The 16,433-nt window shown below is 39.8% G+C and overlaps 2 protein-coding genes across 12 annotated transcripts in view; one reads left to right on the top strand and one right to left on the bottom strand.

The window, feature by feature from the left end:
- CDCA2 (cell division cycle associated 2) overlaps positions 1-5,823 on the bottom strand; it is a 105,726-nt gene extending 99,903 nt beyond the window's left edge. For 8 of the 10 annotated variants that reach the window (XR_011327596.1, XR_011327597.1, XM_069801064.1 and 5 more), the window contains exons 1-6: positions 5,493-5,823; positions 3,988-4,571; positions 3,322-3,452; positions 2,554-2,704; positions 1,539-1,741; positions 449-527 (exon numbers count right to left, since the gene is read on the bottom strand). Coding sequence is in view for 8 of the 10 variants with exons in the window: in XM_069801064.1 (XP_069657165.1) it covers positions 449-527; positions 1,539-1,741; positions 2,554-2,704; positions 3,322-3,452; positions 3,988-4,510 (1,087 nt within the window). In the remaining 2 variants the exon portion in view is untranslated. Of the gene's footprint in view, positions 1-448; positions 528-1,538; positions 1,742-2,553; positions 2,705-3,321; positions 3,453-3,987; positions 4,572-5,402 lie in introns of all 10 variants that reach the window. The other 2 variants (XM_069801062.1, XM_069801061.1) reach the window with 2 other exon arrangements.
- A 138-nt stretch (positions 5,824-5,961) lies between these two features.
- KCTD9 (potassium channel tetramerization domain containing 9) lies at positions 5,962-14,933 on the top strand. Of its 2 annotated transcripts, XM_069801073.1 has the most exons (12): positions 5,962-6,117; positions 7,004-7,125; positions 7,778-7,821; positions 8,002-8,098; positions 8,594-8,652; positions 9,232-9,360; positions 10,005-10,072; positions 10,175-10,270; positions 10,774-10,923; positions 11,300-11,405; positions 11,678-11,811; positions 12,625-14,933. In XM_069801073.1, exons 1-12 carry the CDS (start codon positions 6,070-6,072, stop codon positions 12,739-12,741), a joined length of 1,170 nt encoding a protein of 389 aa, XP_069657174.1. In that variant the 5' UTR covers positions 5,962-6,069; the 3' UTR covers positions 12,742-14,933. The 2 variants fall into 2 exon arrangements, with proteins under 2 accessions (XP_069657174.1, XP_069657175.1); XM_069801074.1 differs by lacking the exon at positions 9,232-9,360.
- The last annotated feature ends 1,500 nt before the right edge of the window (positions 14,934-16,433 follow it).

The raw sequence follows: 16,433 nt of genomic DNA, 5'->3' as shown, positions 1-16,433 counted from the left end.
TAAACAATTATTCCCTGCCTGTGTCTCAGTTTGAGCTTGCTTTTTCTATCAGAATCAAACTGCCAACATACCACCCCCAGAGGCCCTACCCCACCTTCCAAATATTTCAGCTCGTCTCATAAAAGCTATTTCCTTCCTAGGAACGGTCCTTAAGTAAAAACACGTTTAATGCTATGCTGTACCGAACAAGCTCTGAATTCAGTTTTTAAACTGGGACTTTAGCCTTTCTGCAGCAGCACTTGAATAAATAATTATTTGCAGTGCCTTTTTCCCCACCCCATCAGCCTTTATGTCAAAGTTATATCAGGTTAATACTGCATTATAAATTGTAGACAAGACGACAGACATGGGATGACTACTTGTGAAACATTTCCTTACAAATTTTCTAAGTATTTTTACTTTCTAATAAGAATATAACAAAGATTATAATAGTGATGAATCCTCTTACCATGGCCTGTTTCTAAGGTATCTCTAATTAGAACAGCTTCCAATGACTCAATAGGATTGTGTTGCTCATAAACCCATTTCTAGAGAAAAAAGTTACAAGATTTACATATATATACACACATATATATGTAGCATCTATTTATATACACACCCACACAACATGATAAAGAAATAAAAAGCTGCTTGTAAATGCTGCCTTTTAAAATAGCATGCACTACAGAGTTTTTTAATCCCCATAGACAAGGATTTCAGAGCTTTCTCAATCATCCACTACTTTAGTTGAATTTATTTTCCCCAAACACCAATGCTAAATGCTTAAAAGGATTAGATATCAGAAATGAAAAGAAGATGGAATGAAATACCTGTATATTTTAGTCACTAGTTTAGGAAGTTTCTTCCTAACCTCCATACAGGTATTACATTATCACAACTGTTTTACAACTCAGAAGCTGCTAGGTCCAGCAGCATCAGAGGACACACCTAGCAAAATGGACCCCATCATCGCTGTTTTTATACGACACTAATAAAAGTATCACTAGACATACTTATATAGAAGACAAATTAACTTCTCCACCTGCATACAAAGTACATCCTTTTTTTTGCATGGAATATCAAATAACTGCTGAACAGATAGAAGGTGAAGATTAAAAATTGTATTCAAAGTCATCCCAATGATCAATAAAGTTGGTTTTGACAGCTGGAAAAAGCTGTATTTGCCAGATCTGTGAATTTGACATCTCACATAGTTACAGCTGCAGATTCAAAAGAATTAGGACATATTTAAATTTTATTAATAGAATAAAATAAGCTTTTCCATGTGATTATCAGAAAAGAGTATAATCTTATTGACTAGAACAGCTTATAGCATCCACATTTAACACTTGCATGTAAAAGAAAACTGAGCACAGCCTCAGAAGAGCCAGCAGCAAGTATCTGAGGCTAGGCTATATTCACTGTCAGTCCAAATGGATCAGTGTCCATGCAAGATTTTGCTTCCTTTGACTTGTCATAACAAGATGTAAATTCTTACAAAGGAGCCTTGCTGTGCTATTTATTTTCTCCATGTTCTTTTCCCACACTCACAGAAGTACCTTTGAAACAGCAGCAGCAGGTTCAGTGACAGCCACATCTTGGCACAAAGACAAGATGGTGCAGATCCTGGTATCAGACTTAGTGCTGTTGGTCAAATTTTGTCTTAAGTTTTCTTTCAAATCAGCTCCACTGTTGTCTGACATGAACTTTTCACTCCACTGATCCAGGTTCTGCTCTTTTGTATAAGGTACTTTGTTTGGAGCTGCATCAATTAAAAACAAAACAGAACAAAACCCAAACAACAAACCACAAACTTCAGTGTTTTCAATGAATGCTCTTCTTGCATTTCTTCACCAAAAGGATGGTGAAATTAAAAAAGCTAGGTAATTTTCTAGTCAAGAAAAAGACGACACATGCATGTTTTAGTTCTACTTTGAAAAGAACATTACCAAATCTTCAAAACAAAGCAAGTTATTCTTTTCATATAAATGTTATTAAGACCACCAATACCAGCGAAGTAAAGCACTGTAGTTTGTTGTACATTATCATCTTCTCACAGTTACCACAGCACTGCCCTGACTTGCTTTTGCAATACTTATTATTTTCATTAAGAAATAAGGATGTTAACACCACAGTAATGTGATGTGATTTCTAAAATTACTGCACTTAAAAGTTATTAAGCAAAACTCTGCACATCGCGATCAAGAGAGGTAACAGTTACAACAGCTAAAACCAGTTGTCATAAAAACCATTCTCAGTTTCATGGAAAAAGCGTGAAAACACTAATGCTTAGTGAAAAGTCAATTAAAGGGTATAAATCTAGAAAGTAAAACTAAGGAAACAGTCACAAAAAATACTAGTTATCATTTTTCTTCAGAGGTTATTCTGAGAAACCATTAACCCAGGGTGCACCAAGAAATAAGATGGGTTTAAACAAACAAGAAAACCTGTGCCAATCCTTATAAAGGAAGATTTTTTGGTTTTATATTAAGTGTTTGTAGTTTTGTACTTTTTGGCCTAAAAGAAGACCTGATGTTTAAGATAAATCATTGACCAGAAATATAATCAACTTACAACAGTCTGCTTCCTGGGAAGCATCATCCACTTGTGACAGTCCAGAGAAGCCAGTCTCCCCTTCAGCTTCTTGTACTGATTGAAAGGATTGTTGAAAGACATCTATCTTGTCCTTCAACAACCTGACATTTTCACGTTTAAAAGGACTAACCTGCCAAAACAAAATAAACCTCATGAGACTTCCGCCCCCCCCAAGAGGACACAGGCTTTATTACTTTGTATTTGTCCTTTGGCATAAAACAAACTCAAAGAAACAAATCTTGTATTTAATCTGGCTGCAACTGTAGTTGTATGGTAAAAATATGCAAAAAAGGAACTGTATCAAGAGATGTGTTAAGTTTTACTGCCTTTCATAATCTGTCCCTCTAGACCATATCCAGAATTTGTTTTCTGACAGTCTATGCTAGTATGAGTTAAGAACAAGTCTGATTAAAAACCAAGTCACTTATGCTAGTATTTACTTCACTTTGAACCATCAACAATTTAAGGAGCCAAAAATCAAGCATGGCAAATACAGGATAGTAAAGGTTATGGTAAACAAAAGTTAAAATATGTGAGCAAGCTAGACATGGAGAAAAGACTCCAGACTCTACACAAACAAAACCTCTAACACCCTGTTATTCTAAGGTAAGGTGTCCAAGGGAGGTCAAGAAAATTAAGGCCATGGTTACTCCTACTGGCTTCTTCCTGACACTTGCCTTCTCTTTCTGCCAGTGTATGTTGATTCCTGGGGGGGACAAAACTGACATATTAAAGAAAAACTCTCACCTGTGTAAAAGCTGCTTTTTGCCTGTTGCTTCTCTGTTGGGCAAGGTATTGAATAAGGGTGTTATTTTCTGGTGATCCCCGTACTCCAATTGCTGATCTTCGTCTATATTTTAATGAAGTTGGAGACTTCCCTGAAATGGGGAGAGGAGAAGAGGGGGGAGGAAAAAAAAAAAAAAAAGTTTTTTTGGTAAGAATACCTAAAGGTCTAAAATGTTAATTTTTTTCTTTTTTTTTTTTTTTTTAAGAGTGATTTATGCTATTTATGAAAATATCCAAAGTTAGCTGCTCAGCTCAAGAAACCTTCCTGAGCAAAAGCAAATTAACTTCCTAAAAGCAAGTTAAACATTAACTAAACTATATACCAAGTGAGGAGCTATCTTTCTTTTACTTTTTCAATTGCTAGTTAAGGAACTGTCTATCAATACTTGCAGAATTTGTCTTACTACTTCCTTGTGAAACTCACTGACACTTAATCAACTGGACATAAGAAAAGTTAAATAGGGAATTATAGCAACATCATATCATAGTCCTATACTTGGGCATATTCAGACTCAGCCAGACAATCTGAACCTGACCTAAACTGAAGCTTTTGATCAGAGGCTGGACTAGATGACCTCCACATGTCCCTCTGAGAAGGATAACAGTCGTTAGGCACGCCATCCTTACCTATAGATTGTTTAGTAAAATTTTCTTGAGTAATCCCAAATTCAGCAATTGTTACAGTTCTCAAATCAACAGGTTTTTTCCTCTGTTTCTCTGATATGGCACAATCAGATTTTTCTTCTGCTTCATCTCTATTAGGTGTCAAGTAGCATTCAGCCCCCAAAGAAACAGGTCTACTTGAAAAATTTTCCTTACTGTTCAAAGGCAAGGTATGTTCACCAACCATATCCCCTTTTAGTGTATCGAAAATGCATTCAGTAAACTGACAGCTAACATCCTCCCTGTGATATGATTTCTTCTCGAGGCCTTTGGTGTATTTCAGGGTGCATTTTTCCAACTGCGCCTGGTTCCCATCACTTAAATTCTCCTTCTTGGATGCCTTTGCGACTTTTGATTTAATCACTTTGCAAATCTTCTGGTCTTTTGACACATCAGGGAAAGAGGCCTCTTCCTTCTCTTCAGTGTAACTACTCTCATTTTCTTTAACTTCCAGGGAAGCATTTATATTCTTAGATCGTCTGTGCATTGTTAGTGATTTATTTTAAGAAACATTTAGTCAGCCTTTGCTCTCCTGTAATTACAGGTACCTATCAAAAAGAAAAAGAGATTTTAACAGGTATTTGGTAAGAGCAAGAGTTTGCTACCATACTCAAAACTTCTACACAATCTAGTTTTTTCCTGGAACAAGGTGTTTTAACTTTGTGGCAGAAAGGGAAAGTCTTATCTCCAGAGAGCTACTGGAAAAGGACACAAAAGGCTCGCACTATAAAGAAAAATGCGCAGCAATGTAAACCTGCAACAGAAGTGTTTCACGACTAAGGAAATACAAGGCTATGTTTTCACTCTTTACCAAACTTCAGCTTCACATTAGCATAAAAAACATTCGTGTTAGTATAAAACGTGTGAAGCACAAGCACACTGTGATCGTTTTGCTGTAAGGATTGCAACAAATATTAGCAGTTTAATACTAACTGGAAAAATTTAAGACGCTAACATTTTTTGCATTGAGTTTCCTGGCTTTTAAGTTAAGCGTGTAGAATTCAATAACGTCAGTCTGACACTTTGGTTCCACAAATACATGCATTTTTCCGTATTTTGCGTAACGCGAATTAAGCTGCTAAAGACCGTGTGCATGACTTTTTTTTTTTTTTTTTAAGTTCACACCAAAAGTCGGTGCCTACATCTACCCGTTTACACAAACGAGAGACCTGTCTGGGCGAGGGATCAGTGTCCCACATCGGCCGCTCCCGCCCCCCGGGCACCCCAATCCCCTCAGCATCCCCCCCCCCCCAGCGCCCCTCCCTGCCCACGCACCCCCCTCAGACACCCTTCCCGCCTCCCCCCCTCCTTTATATCCCCTCACCAATGCACTCCAACTCCCCCCAGCCACCCCCTCTCCCCGCCGAACCCCACCTTACCGCGAACCTCCGCCCTCACACCCGCCCCAGCGCTTCCCCACAGCCACCGGCGCCGTACCCGCCTCCCGCATTCAAACCGGGCCGCCTCACCGCGTATTCCTCCGCGCCTTCGCCCCTCGAGCCCACCGGTCACCGGGAATCACGGCTAAAGAGCGCAGGGAAGGAAAACGGACCGTGAGAGCCGGTCCCGTGCCCCCCCCTCCCCGGCGAACGGCAGAGATTTCAGGGAGGACGGGGGACTCTTTGGCTCGCTGCGCGCGGAGGGATCAAAAACCGTTGCTCACGCGCAGCAGTACCATTTTGAAAAAAAAAAACAAACCAAAAAAACCAACAAACCACCAAACCGGTCCATTCAACGAACCGCGCCCACGTGACGGGCCGCACCAATCAAGGGCGACTCTACTTCAACTCCTGCTTTATGCTAATGTAGGGCTTTATCCCTCCCTTGATTGGCTACCGGCACCGCCGCTGCCGGCCCGCCGCTCCGCCGCCATTTCCCCGCCCAACCCTCCCACCCCTTCTTGCCCCACCCCTCCGGCGAAGCGCGTTTCTTATTGGACGCCGGTCTCGGCCGCCTATTGGCCGTGACTCATGTCGGTCAACGAGCGCTACCTTCCGGGTTCGGCAGGAGGAGTGGGGCTGCCGCCGCCGCCGCCACCGCAGCAGCATGAGGCGGGTCACGCTGTTCGTTAACGGCAGCCCCCGGAACGGGAAGGTGAGGGGCGGGCAGGGAGGAGGAGGAGGAAGGGGGGGTCCCGCCGGCCTCGGGGTGCCGGTCCCCGGGCCGCCGAAGTGCCCGCAAACCTCCCAGGGCCCTGCGGGGAGGGTGTCAGCTCACCGGAAAATAGAGCCAGCGGCTGCCGGCGTTTCTGCCGGCGAGTCGCGACGAGCCGAGGACTTCTCGCTGTTAAAAGTCACCTTCCCGCCGTCGTTGTTAATTCGGGTCCTGCCGTACCTGCCCTCGGTAACGGCGGGAAGCACGTAAATTGAATCCCGCAGGGTGTCAGGTCTCTGCCTAGCGCCGCGTTGCGCGCTTTCTGCTGGCTAGCCGATCAATAAAACTGTTTAAACTCCGCTCGCTTGTTTAAAACCCATGTAGTTACGTTTCCAGAGTGAAAACAGATTTCTAGGCCCAGCCAGTGCACAGCTAGCATGGGAGAAGGCCGTGCGATGCAGCTGTAAGGGCTGTCCGTGACCCCTGATTTTTCCCATCCGCATCTCTGGAGTGAAGACGGTAAATTTGGCAGTAGCTTAACCTTTGGTTTTAGAGAGGGAAATAAATTCGGGAAAAACTTGGAACAGAACACATAGCACTATTTCTTTAGAGAAATAAATAATTGAATTGTACTATTCTTGATAGTACCAACACTTATCCTTCCACTGCTGCCGCCACGTCAGTACGATGAGTCTTGAGCGAGAGATGTGCGAGTCACCCTGTTTTAAGGCAGCTACGTTTCTAACATCGAAGTTGATCTTTTCGGTTGCTTTTTTAGTAAAGAACCGCAGCTACCTTCCTCCCCCCGTAAGAAGATATTGATGGCCCTGGTACTAAGTCTGAAATGGCAGAAACCAGTGCCTATAGCTGCCTCTCTCCTCCACAGGTTGTGGCTGTATATGGGACTTTATCAGATTTGCTGTCTGTGGCTAGTAATAAGCTTGGAATAAAAGCGACCAGTGTTTACAATGGAAAAGGTGGACTCATTGATGATATCGCTTTGATTAGGTAAGGCTTATCCAATAAAAGTCAAATCATGGATGTGGATTAAGAGACTTACTAGCCTATTAATCCTCTGACCTTAATCAATAACCAGCTCTTTCCTTAAGAACAGATGTAATCATTGCCATCCAGTATGCCCAAAGGTGCTTTCATGCCTCAAGGAAAAATAATACTGTCTTTTGAACTTCAAAGCATTTCTATCTTGATGAATCAGAACTTGATACAAGCTGCATTTTATGCCTTTTAACAGCCTCCTGTGTTGATTCACAGTGCAATGCACGTACCAGGAAAATCCCACTATTCTAGTCAGCGCCCAGATGAGGATTTTGAAAAGGAGACAAACTCTAGCGTTGCTTTGGCTTCATAGAATACTCCCCGAGCAGGGAGAAAAGCAACTCTTTTGTAAAACTAAACTGCTTGAGTAACAGAAGTGATCCCTACCTGGTCGATACAGATAACATCTCTAGTGAAGTCAATCCACTGGAACCTGCAAAATTAAGATAAAAATAAGATATTGAAGTTCTAACTAATGGCAACTGATTATCATTTACCTGAAACTAATCAGGAGGGGTCCCCACTGTCAATTAGATGAACAAAAAATTATGATTAATTTTTTTTTTCCCCCTCCTTCTCTTCCCCCTATCCCTTCCCCTTTCAGGGATGATGATGTTTTGTTTGTCTGTGAAGGGGAACCATTCATTGGTAAGTCTCTGTAATTCTTATGTTTAACCTTCTGTTTAATGGAAAGAGGTTGTGTTTCGCTTTAATGTAAATCTAAAATTTTATTTTCTGGTGTTTTTAGAAGATACCTCTTACTACATGGAGGATTCAGAAATATTCACAATTTTTCTAATAATTACTGTGTCTTTCACATCTGTGTAGATCCTCAGGCTGATGGGAGACCTCATGAAGAACTAACAGGGTCACACACCGATTGGTTAACACTCAATGTTGGAGGCCGATACTTCACCACTACACGGTAAAAATGCAGCTAGTTGGTTTTGTTCTTAAAGGGCTTGATTTCAGTAGTTATGGCAGCTGGTAGTGTACATTGAGTGGGTGAGGCTTCAGATGCTCTTGCAAAAGAGCTAGAAAAATAACTTACTGTGGAGTAGGAGGCCTTTGACTTCTGCAGCTTTCTCTGTATTTTGTATTTGCTATCACAATTTTGCAACAAATTAATTCTTAAACAGTTTACATATGATGTAAAACTGGCGAAAAGCCTGAACAGGCCTAGATTTCTCCTTGGAATATTTCAGTTAACTAAGTGCTTAGTATTTAAAATACCTTTACAATACCTCAGGTCCGAAATGTATTTTGTTATCACACTATATGAAATTAAATCAGTACAGTGCTGTAGCTGTTGGAATGCATATCACACACCAAGGGCAGAAAATACACTCCAGCCAGCAAGTTTGTCTTCTTGAGGAAAACATTCCATGTAAAAATAAAATTGCACTGCCTTGTTTTCTAGGAGCACTTTGGTTAATAAAGAACCTGACAGCATGTTGGCCCACATGTTTAAAGATAAAGGTTAGTATATAGAAGTAAACTTTATTTTTTAAGCTAACAAATCAGCAAAGTAGGCAAAAGGCACTATCAAGTTGAGACTCTTGTTCATATGTTAAAATATCAAAAGTATGTTAAAGTATCAAAGTAGAATGTATAATCATTTTTTCAATAATTGTTTATTTCTCCATTGCCCATGTAATGCTTATTGTCTCACAAACTGAAAATATAATTTCATCCATAGTTAATATTTTGGGGTCTTTGTAGATTTTCATCTTATCGGTGCATCTTGCTCAGTTTTGTCAACAGAATCAGTGGGCAAACACTGTACGAGACAGCTTTTAGGAAACTAAAATCTTAATGCTGCTTTTATTCTAGCAATGTTTCTTATGTATGTGATAAAATGTTTTAGTTATAGCAGGAGTGAGCTCGTTTTAAGGTGATTTCCCCCTACCCCCTTCTTTTCTTCCTTTTCTCCAAGAAACGCCCTTTCAAGTGGAATGTTTCATAATCCAGTACCCTTTGGTAGTAAAAATCTGAAACTGAAGCAAATGCTCTTCTATTAATATATCAAATTTAATTATATATATGTTGTGGAAACAGATGCTTGGGGAAACAAGCAAGATCATAGAGGAGCATTCCTAATTGACCGCAGTCCAGAGTATTTTGAGCCAATTTTGAACTATTTGCGTCACGGACAGCTCATTGTAAATGATGGCATTAATTTGCTAGGTAGGTATTACCTGTATGACATCTCCTAAATTATTACTCTTTAGAAGTTAAACTTTGCCCTCAGGTGAACATGGTAAAGTCAGTGGGACTTCTGTATACTCATCTAAATGTTTGGGATTTTTCTTTGGTGAATTTATTCTCAAGCACTGCAATTCCACATGCTTGGTTTAATGAAGATACACTGTTCAAACTTATCTTGAGAGCATTAAAAATTCTCCCTACTGGATTAATATCTGGCCATAATTCTGGATTTGGTATCTTTAACCTAATACTGGTATTGGAAACATCCGTTTTGAGTTATTTTTTCCTTTTAGCTGCAAGCAAGCTTGCTTGTCCTCTATACAGTTACATCTAATATAATGTATGTGGTTGTCAGTTTTATTAGTTTATGCATTTCTTTGAGACTCCTTAAACTTCAACAAGTGATCTATTCATCTTCATTAGTGTAAGTAAAATGTATAAAAGGTATAACAAGTACGGAAAGTCGATTGAATTGATGCTCCTCCAATAGTAAGGATGGATTAACCCAAACTTTCTGGCATGCTCTTGGTGTGGCTATACACTGCCTTCTCCAGTAAGGGAAGAAGAGTGCCCTCTTGTTTAACAACTCCCTGTTAATAACAAATACTGCTTTGTCTTGTTAGGTGTTTTGGAAGAAGCCAGGTTTTTTGGTATCGATTCACTAATTGAACATCTAGAAATAGCTATTAAGGTAATCTGTTTTCTTTAATATGTGAATGCACATGTCCTATTCTTCCAGGCAATATATAATTTAGTCCTATCTGTATTAGCTTTTAAACAACTCTCTCAACAGAATTCACAGCCAGCTGAGGATCATTCTCCTATCTCTCGGAAGGAGTTTGTCCGATTCCTACTGGCAACCCCAACCAAGTCTGAGCTGCGATGTCAGGTGCGAAAATGCAGACTTTGTCTTACTATGTAGTGTCAGTGTCTGGTGGTGAAATATCCTGCAGCATCATGTGACAACATGAAATTCAAACAACTTGTGCTCCCCCCCTCCCTGGCTTTTTAATTGAGTTTTGATTCCAAGCTGCGGCAGAGTGACCTTAACAAGAAATTCAAGCGCGCTGCTTGGGCTGCTTTCCTTCTTTAGGTTGAATGTTCCCTGGAGGAACAATTTTTTAAGCTATTCTATTTAGATGTAAAATGCACTAGCATAACCAAGGACAATGCTTGATAACTTTGCATTTACATTTCATTAGTCTTATGTAGTAGAATAGATGGTCTTTAGTCTTATGTAGTAGAATAGATGGTCTTGTGTGTGTGTATGTATCTGTATCTCTGTATATATTTATATACACATGTCAATATACATGATTCTCTTAACTGTTTTGTGTTCAGAGCTACACCTCATCTTCTGTAACTTTTTGGGGTTTATTGTTTTGCTTTTAGGGTCTCAATTTCAGTGGAGCAGATCTTTCACGCCTAGATCTTCGATACATAAACTTCAAGATGGCTAACCTAAGCCGTTGCAACCTAGCACATGCCAACCTGTGCTGTGCAAACCTTGAAAGAGCTGACCTCTCTGGATCAGTGCTTGATGTAAGAATTGTTGCGTATCGGAAGGTCTGGGCTATTCTTTAGTTACTTTAAGGGAAGAAGAATTGGAACAAGCAGATAAGTGTAAAACATGTAGTTCTTCAACATTTTCTGCAGTTGTTCTAGCTGGATGACTTCAAAGGCTTTTTGAAGCTATCTTAAATAAAAAAAAAGGAAAAAAAGGGCAGTGGGTGAGAACTAGCTGCCTTCCTGATGATAGAGAAGTAATACTATAGCAAGTTCTTAGACTTCCTCAGAGTAACAAGGCTGTTGTGCTTTAATAGGATTCCAAAACAGAAATGAAAACTATACTCTGATCATTTTTGGTATTGTTCATCTTGTCAGTGAGATTCCTAAGTGCAATGTCTATCTCTATTAGTGTGCAAACCTTCAAGGGGTAAAGATGCTGTGTTCCAACGCAGAAGGAGCATCTCTAAAAGGGTGCAATTTTGAAGATCCATCAGGCCTTAAAGCTAATTTGGAAGGTAAGAAGTTTTTGCCTGTTAGGTGCTCTGTGGAAACTGAACCATGTGTTTGTAAATCTATATGGCCTGTGAAAGGTTTAGCTGTGGTTTGTGCAATCCATGTTTTTGAGAAGAGGCCAGAAACACCGGCCTGAGTGTGTGACCATATAATCATTAAATTCCAAGTTCTACCTTGACCTCTACCAATTTCGATGTCTCTGAAGAAGCACCATTCTGGAGCTACTGTGTTTCTGACTGTATTTCCTCTTAAGACTATTTTTTATGTGTTTTAGGTGCTAACCTGAAAGGTGTTGACATGGAAGGCAGTCAAATGACAGGAATTAATCTAAGGGTTGCAACGCTGAAAAATGCAAAACTAAAAAACTGTAATCTTAGAGGAGCAACTTTGGCAGGAACTGATTTGGAAGTGAGTTATGAATCGTTTTATACACTAACTAGTCAACTGATAAAATTTTGGGGATTGCTGGCTTTTGGCTGAGTTCTGCAGCTTCAAACTAGACAGAGTGAACTAGTCTTTTTTCAGTCTTAGTGAGTTATGGATGATCTAAGGAACCACATCTCATTCTAGCCTCAGTTTGGAAGGCGAGTCTAAAGTCTTGGATTTGCCAGGACCTCAAAGCCACAGGAATGGCTTGTATCATCTCAAAAGTGATGCACAGAAATATGCTAAACTTAACTTAGTGTGAGATCATGCCATCATGGAAGAACTGAAGAGAAATGCAGTTGCCTGGGTTTGTGGGTTTGGGGTTTTTTTTTGATCCTGGGACATCATTTGTAGAGTAGTGATGGAGTCTTACCTGACTCCGTGGCATGTGATACACTGCAGTCTCCATTGGTTAGAATGACAAACTAGCTCATTTTGCAAGTGTACATGGCTGTTCTTCCTGAAGTACTAGAGAAGTATTCAGAGTAATGTCTGGTGAGATTGCAAGAGGTGGCTTCTTTCTAGCTTTGTTCAGCAAGCATTAGTAACTCCTGGAAGATAATTTGATGTAAAGAGAGTAAGTCTAAGAGCTTAAAAATAGATCCAGCTGTTACTGCGAAAGGAACTTCTCTCTAACAAGAAGTGACTAAAGCTCTAGTTTAGAGTGATAGACTAGAAGTTTATGCTAAAATTTATGGAAGTATATGTGGTTTCTGTATAAATGTAGTTAAGGTAAAGTTTCGAACTAAGTTCTGGGTATATTCAATTAACATTTATTTTTCTTTTACCCTTTAGAATTGTGATCTATCAGGTTGTGATCTACAAGAAGCTAATTTGAGGGGATCTAATGTAAAAGGAGCTATCTTTGAAGAGATGCTGACACCTTTGCACATGTCTCAGAGCGTCAGATAGGGAAGAGAATATGCTGAAGAGGAAGGAATCCAAACATTTATTGTGACTTTCTTCACCTCCTCCCCTTATTAAGTTAGAAGTAATGGTTATTAGACAACTTACATTTGCGGTAGTGCCTAAGTAAACTCTTCTTTGATCACTTTTGGGGGAGGGAGCTTTTGTTTAAGAGGTAGAAACAGATGCTGCTTCTACCTTTGTGAACAGAGTGAGGAAGCGGGCTGGTTCTAGAACCAGAATGTGTGGCCTGTTTTGGGGGGAGGGGGGAGTTAAATAGATTGATTGTTTAGCATTGCCTCACTTTGGAATGCATTTTAATTTATAAAGCACAATATATGCAAATCTATTTATTAAATCTGTAGCTGCAATATGAATAGAAAATGTTATTCATGTATAGTAGCAACAAATTTCAGGTTTACAGTTAGACTAGTGTATTTACAGTTAGTGTCTTCATTCATGCACAGTGTATTAAATGGCAGATGTGGTTTAGACAATGTCCACAGGATGTTTTCAGGTACTCTTTTCTTCTGAGGTGAAAACAGTAGTTAACTGTCATCATAGGTAATATATTGCCTTGTAGTACTTTGAGTGCAGGTATAGAACAGCTTTATGATCTTCTAAAATGCACAGTGGAAGCTGCTTCCACTGAAGGGATCTACCTACACAGCAGACTTAGTTCTAGCTAAAACATCCTTGTTCAGAAATTGGATGTCTTATTTAATCCTTTCCAAATCAGTGTGAAATTGCACTATCAATCACCTCTGGTAAGAAAAATTCTTTTGCTTTCAAATGTCCTAACTACTCCAAACTGGAGTACCTGTAGATTTTTCATTCTTTGTGAATTAAATGTACATAGGAAAATACAATACTGTCACCAAAGTAGAGATAGGCATTGGGGCCACAGCACGTGCTCCGTCCTCCCATCATTACTCCAGTATATGAATAAATGGCACCTGTTTCCCCTCAATGTACTATGCAAATACTTGTGTACACTGAATCCTTGAAAGCATGGGCATAATCCTTTTCCCAGACAGATCTTAGTATTCCACTTTGGGCCTGCTTCAAGTGGCTGTAAAAGCGTCTTGCGTAGGGCAAAGTGCCCTTTCCACAACTGCTTTACCTGTGAGCAAGTAGGGAACTATGTGACTTCTGCAGTGCAGAAAGCCTCACAGCATCTCTTTAAGTGGTGGTGCACTTCATTTAATAAGCTGTTTCCGCTGTAGTATCAATCTAGTTCTCATATAACACAACATTGATTTTATACACAATCAAAAAGCACATGAAGAAAGTATACCAAAAAAAAAAAAAAGGTGCATCAAGAACTCTTACCTCAGATGCTTACTTTAAACACCCCAAAGTTAAAACTAACCTTGAATCTAAGGAAGTACAGCTATTACTGGAAGTTAAGAACCAATGTATCCTAAAACTTAGAGAATGTGACACTGTTAGCAGTAGTTTGAGTTCCACAGTTACTTCAGTGGGTTGGTTGTCTTTTACTTGCAGTGCAGATTTCCTGCCCTCTGAACAGAAGTCTTGTTGTCTCAGTAGTTGTTATGAAAATGCTGCTTTGCCATCAATCTAGAAAGATCAGTTCAGGACCAGTGTATGATTTGTTTGGGGGGAATTGCAGGATTCTCCCTTATTTTCAAGTTGCGTTGACTCAGGCATATGACATGAACTTCTGGGACTCAAAATCCCACAGCCATGTGGTTCAGAATTGGGATTTTATTTCCTCCAGATTCCCAGGCCTCTTGATCTGACTCTAGGACAATGCCATATCCTTGGTAAAATACACCTATAGATTCAAGGGAAATATTTCAGCATGATTTCGGAGTCCTTTCTCCCACCTCATCGCTTTCATTGAGAGTGATGTATATGTTGCAGTAGAATAAGATTCCTAGAGCTAGAGAAATAAATGAATTATTTTTCTTTATCATATTTTGTAGCTGGCAGAAGTAAAATATTGTATGGAAAAAATCTATTTTCATAATCACTGTGTATAAAATATATTTGAACTTTCACTGAAGCACTATGTTTTGAATAATCACAGCATGTGGCATCATTCATTCACAGATGAATTTAAGGTACCTCTTTTGCTATGACAAAGCTGTACGAATAGCCCAAAGTGGCCTATTCAGAAATTGCAGGTTCCAGCCTAATTTAAATTGCATTAATAAAAGTGTGAAATATGGAAATGTCTTGGTTGTCTTAATTTAGAAAAACAATCTCAATCTTACCTGACTTATATGGGAAGGACAGCAAGTTAGAAGAGTGCAACTTTTAACTTGATAGTTCCTCATATAGAAACTTAAAAATATTGTAGCTAAAGTTGGTTTTGCCTTCGGTGAGACCTTGAGTGTCACCTTAGCCTGGACTTGTATGTAACCAGTGCTTTCTCAAATGGACTACTTGTTGTAAACTAGCAGTTATCCATGCTTAAGTGCTTACTTTATGAGAAGACTGAGTTTTAGATGTCCTTCCTTCTGCATAGGCAATTTGCACTATGGCAGAAAGCAAAAAAAATTTTGCTTTCAAGCATAAAGCTTAACTGCTAGAAAAACAAGTAAGTGTACCTTGTGCTGTGGGGATTGCTGCAATGTTTCTGATACACGCCGTTTGAGAACTTTCATGGGGTTTTTTTGACTTGTCATTCATCTGCAACACTTTTCAGCTTTTCTTTGTCCCCACCCTTCATATTTGCTTAATAAAATAATTTGGAGTCAGAAGTCATTAACCACAATTTACATAGGTATGTGCACTATTTAAAATGCTCCACATTAGAGATTATCATCACACAGCACAAGCAGCTAAATTGTCTTACTTAATAAGGAAGTGCTAAAGCACTTCTGGAGGAAGAAAAACCCAACTGTCCTTGACTTCTTTGGTCTTTAGATTTCAGTCTAATAAACTCTGTGGCACAACAGTGATAATACAAATACAGCATAAGTGCTGTAGAGCACCCTGAGAACAGAATTGGAAAAAATATTTCTTCAGTTTCTCACCTTGAGTACAATTCTTTGAATTAGGAATGCTGTCTAAAAAGCCCAAGAGACTCAATAGGTTGGGATATGCCTTTCCAACACTTCTGATAAAAGAGAGGTCTTGATTCCTGGAATGGGAATCCACAAACACAGGTTTTCCTGACAAGTCCTTGACTTCCAGGTAGGTACTTAACAGCCCTGGCAGGCATTAAGATTTGTCTCCCCAGAAGAGGAAAACTAGTGCACTTACTTGAAGGTTAAACCATGACAGTCTGAAAACTAAAGAGAGGTCACGTGATAAAATCCCAGCTTCATACTTTGCCTTTTTTGAGAGCACAAAGCTGGCACCTGCCTGACAAGCCCAGACCGAAGCACTCCCAGACCTTGGATCAGACTTGCATTCAGACTGCCTCTGCCAAAACCAGAGTATTTTGTTGGTTTCTGTTACACAGGCCCATAAAAGTATTTGTGGGCAAACAAAACCAGCTGTAATCTTTTTTTTAACCTCCCAACTCCTTTAAGTAACTTACGACCATGGGCTAGAGTTTAAGAGAAGACACGGCACAGCTCACTAACCAGTGCAGTTACGTGCCCTTTCTGACGTACTTCGGTAGGTCAGCTTTGTAGCTATAACAGAAACCTGTGGAGAAACATAGGTGTTGAGAGATGTTAAGGGTAGGCTGTCATTAGACCTAGCTTAAAATGGTGGGTTAG

The sequence above is a fragment of the Haliaeetus albicilla genome, chromosome 13, assembly GCF_947461875.1.
Source record: "Haliaeetus albicilla chromosome 13, bHalAlb1.1, whole genome shotgun sequence".
In the NCBI taxonomy this organism is placed as follows: Eukaryota; Metazoa; Chordata; class Aves; order Accipitriformes; family Accipitridae; genus Haliaeetus; species Haliaeetus albicilla.
This window is presented reverse-complemented; position numbering and strand designations above follow the sequence as displayed.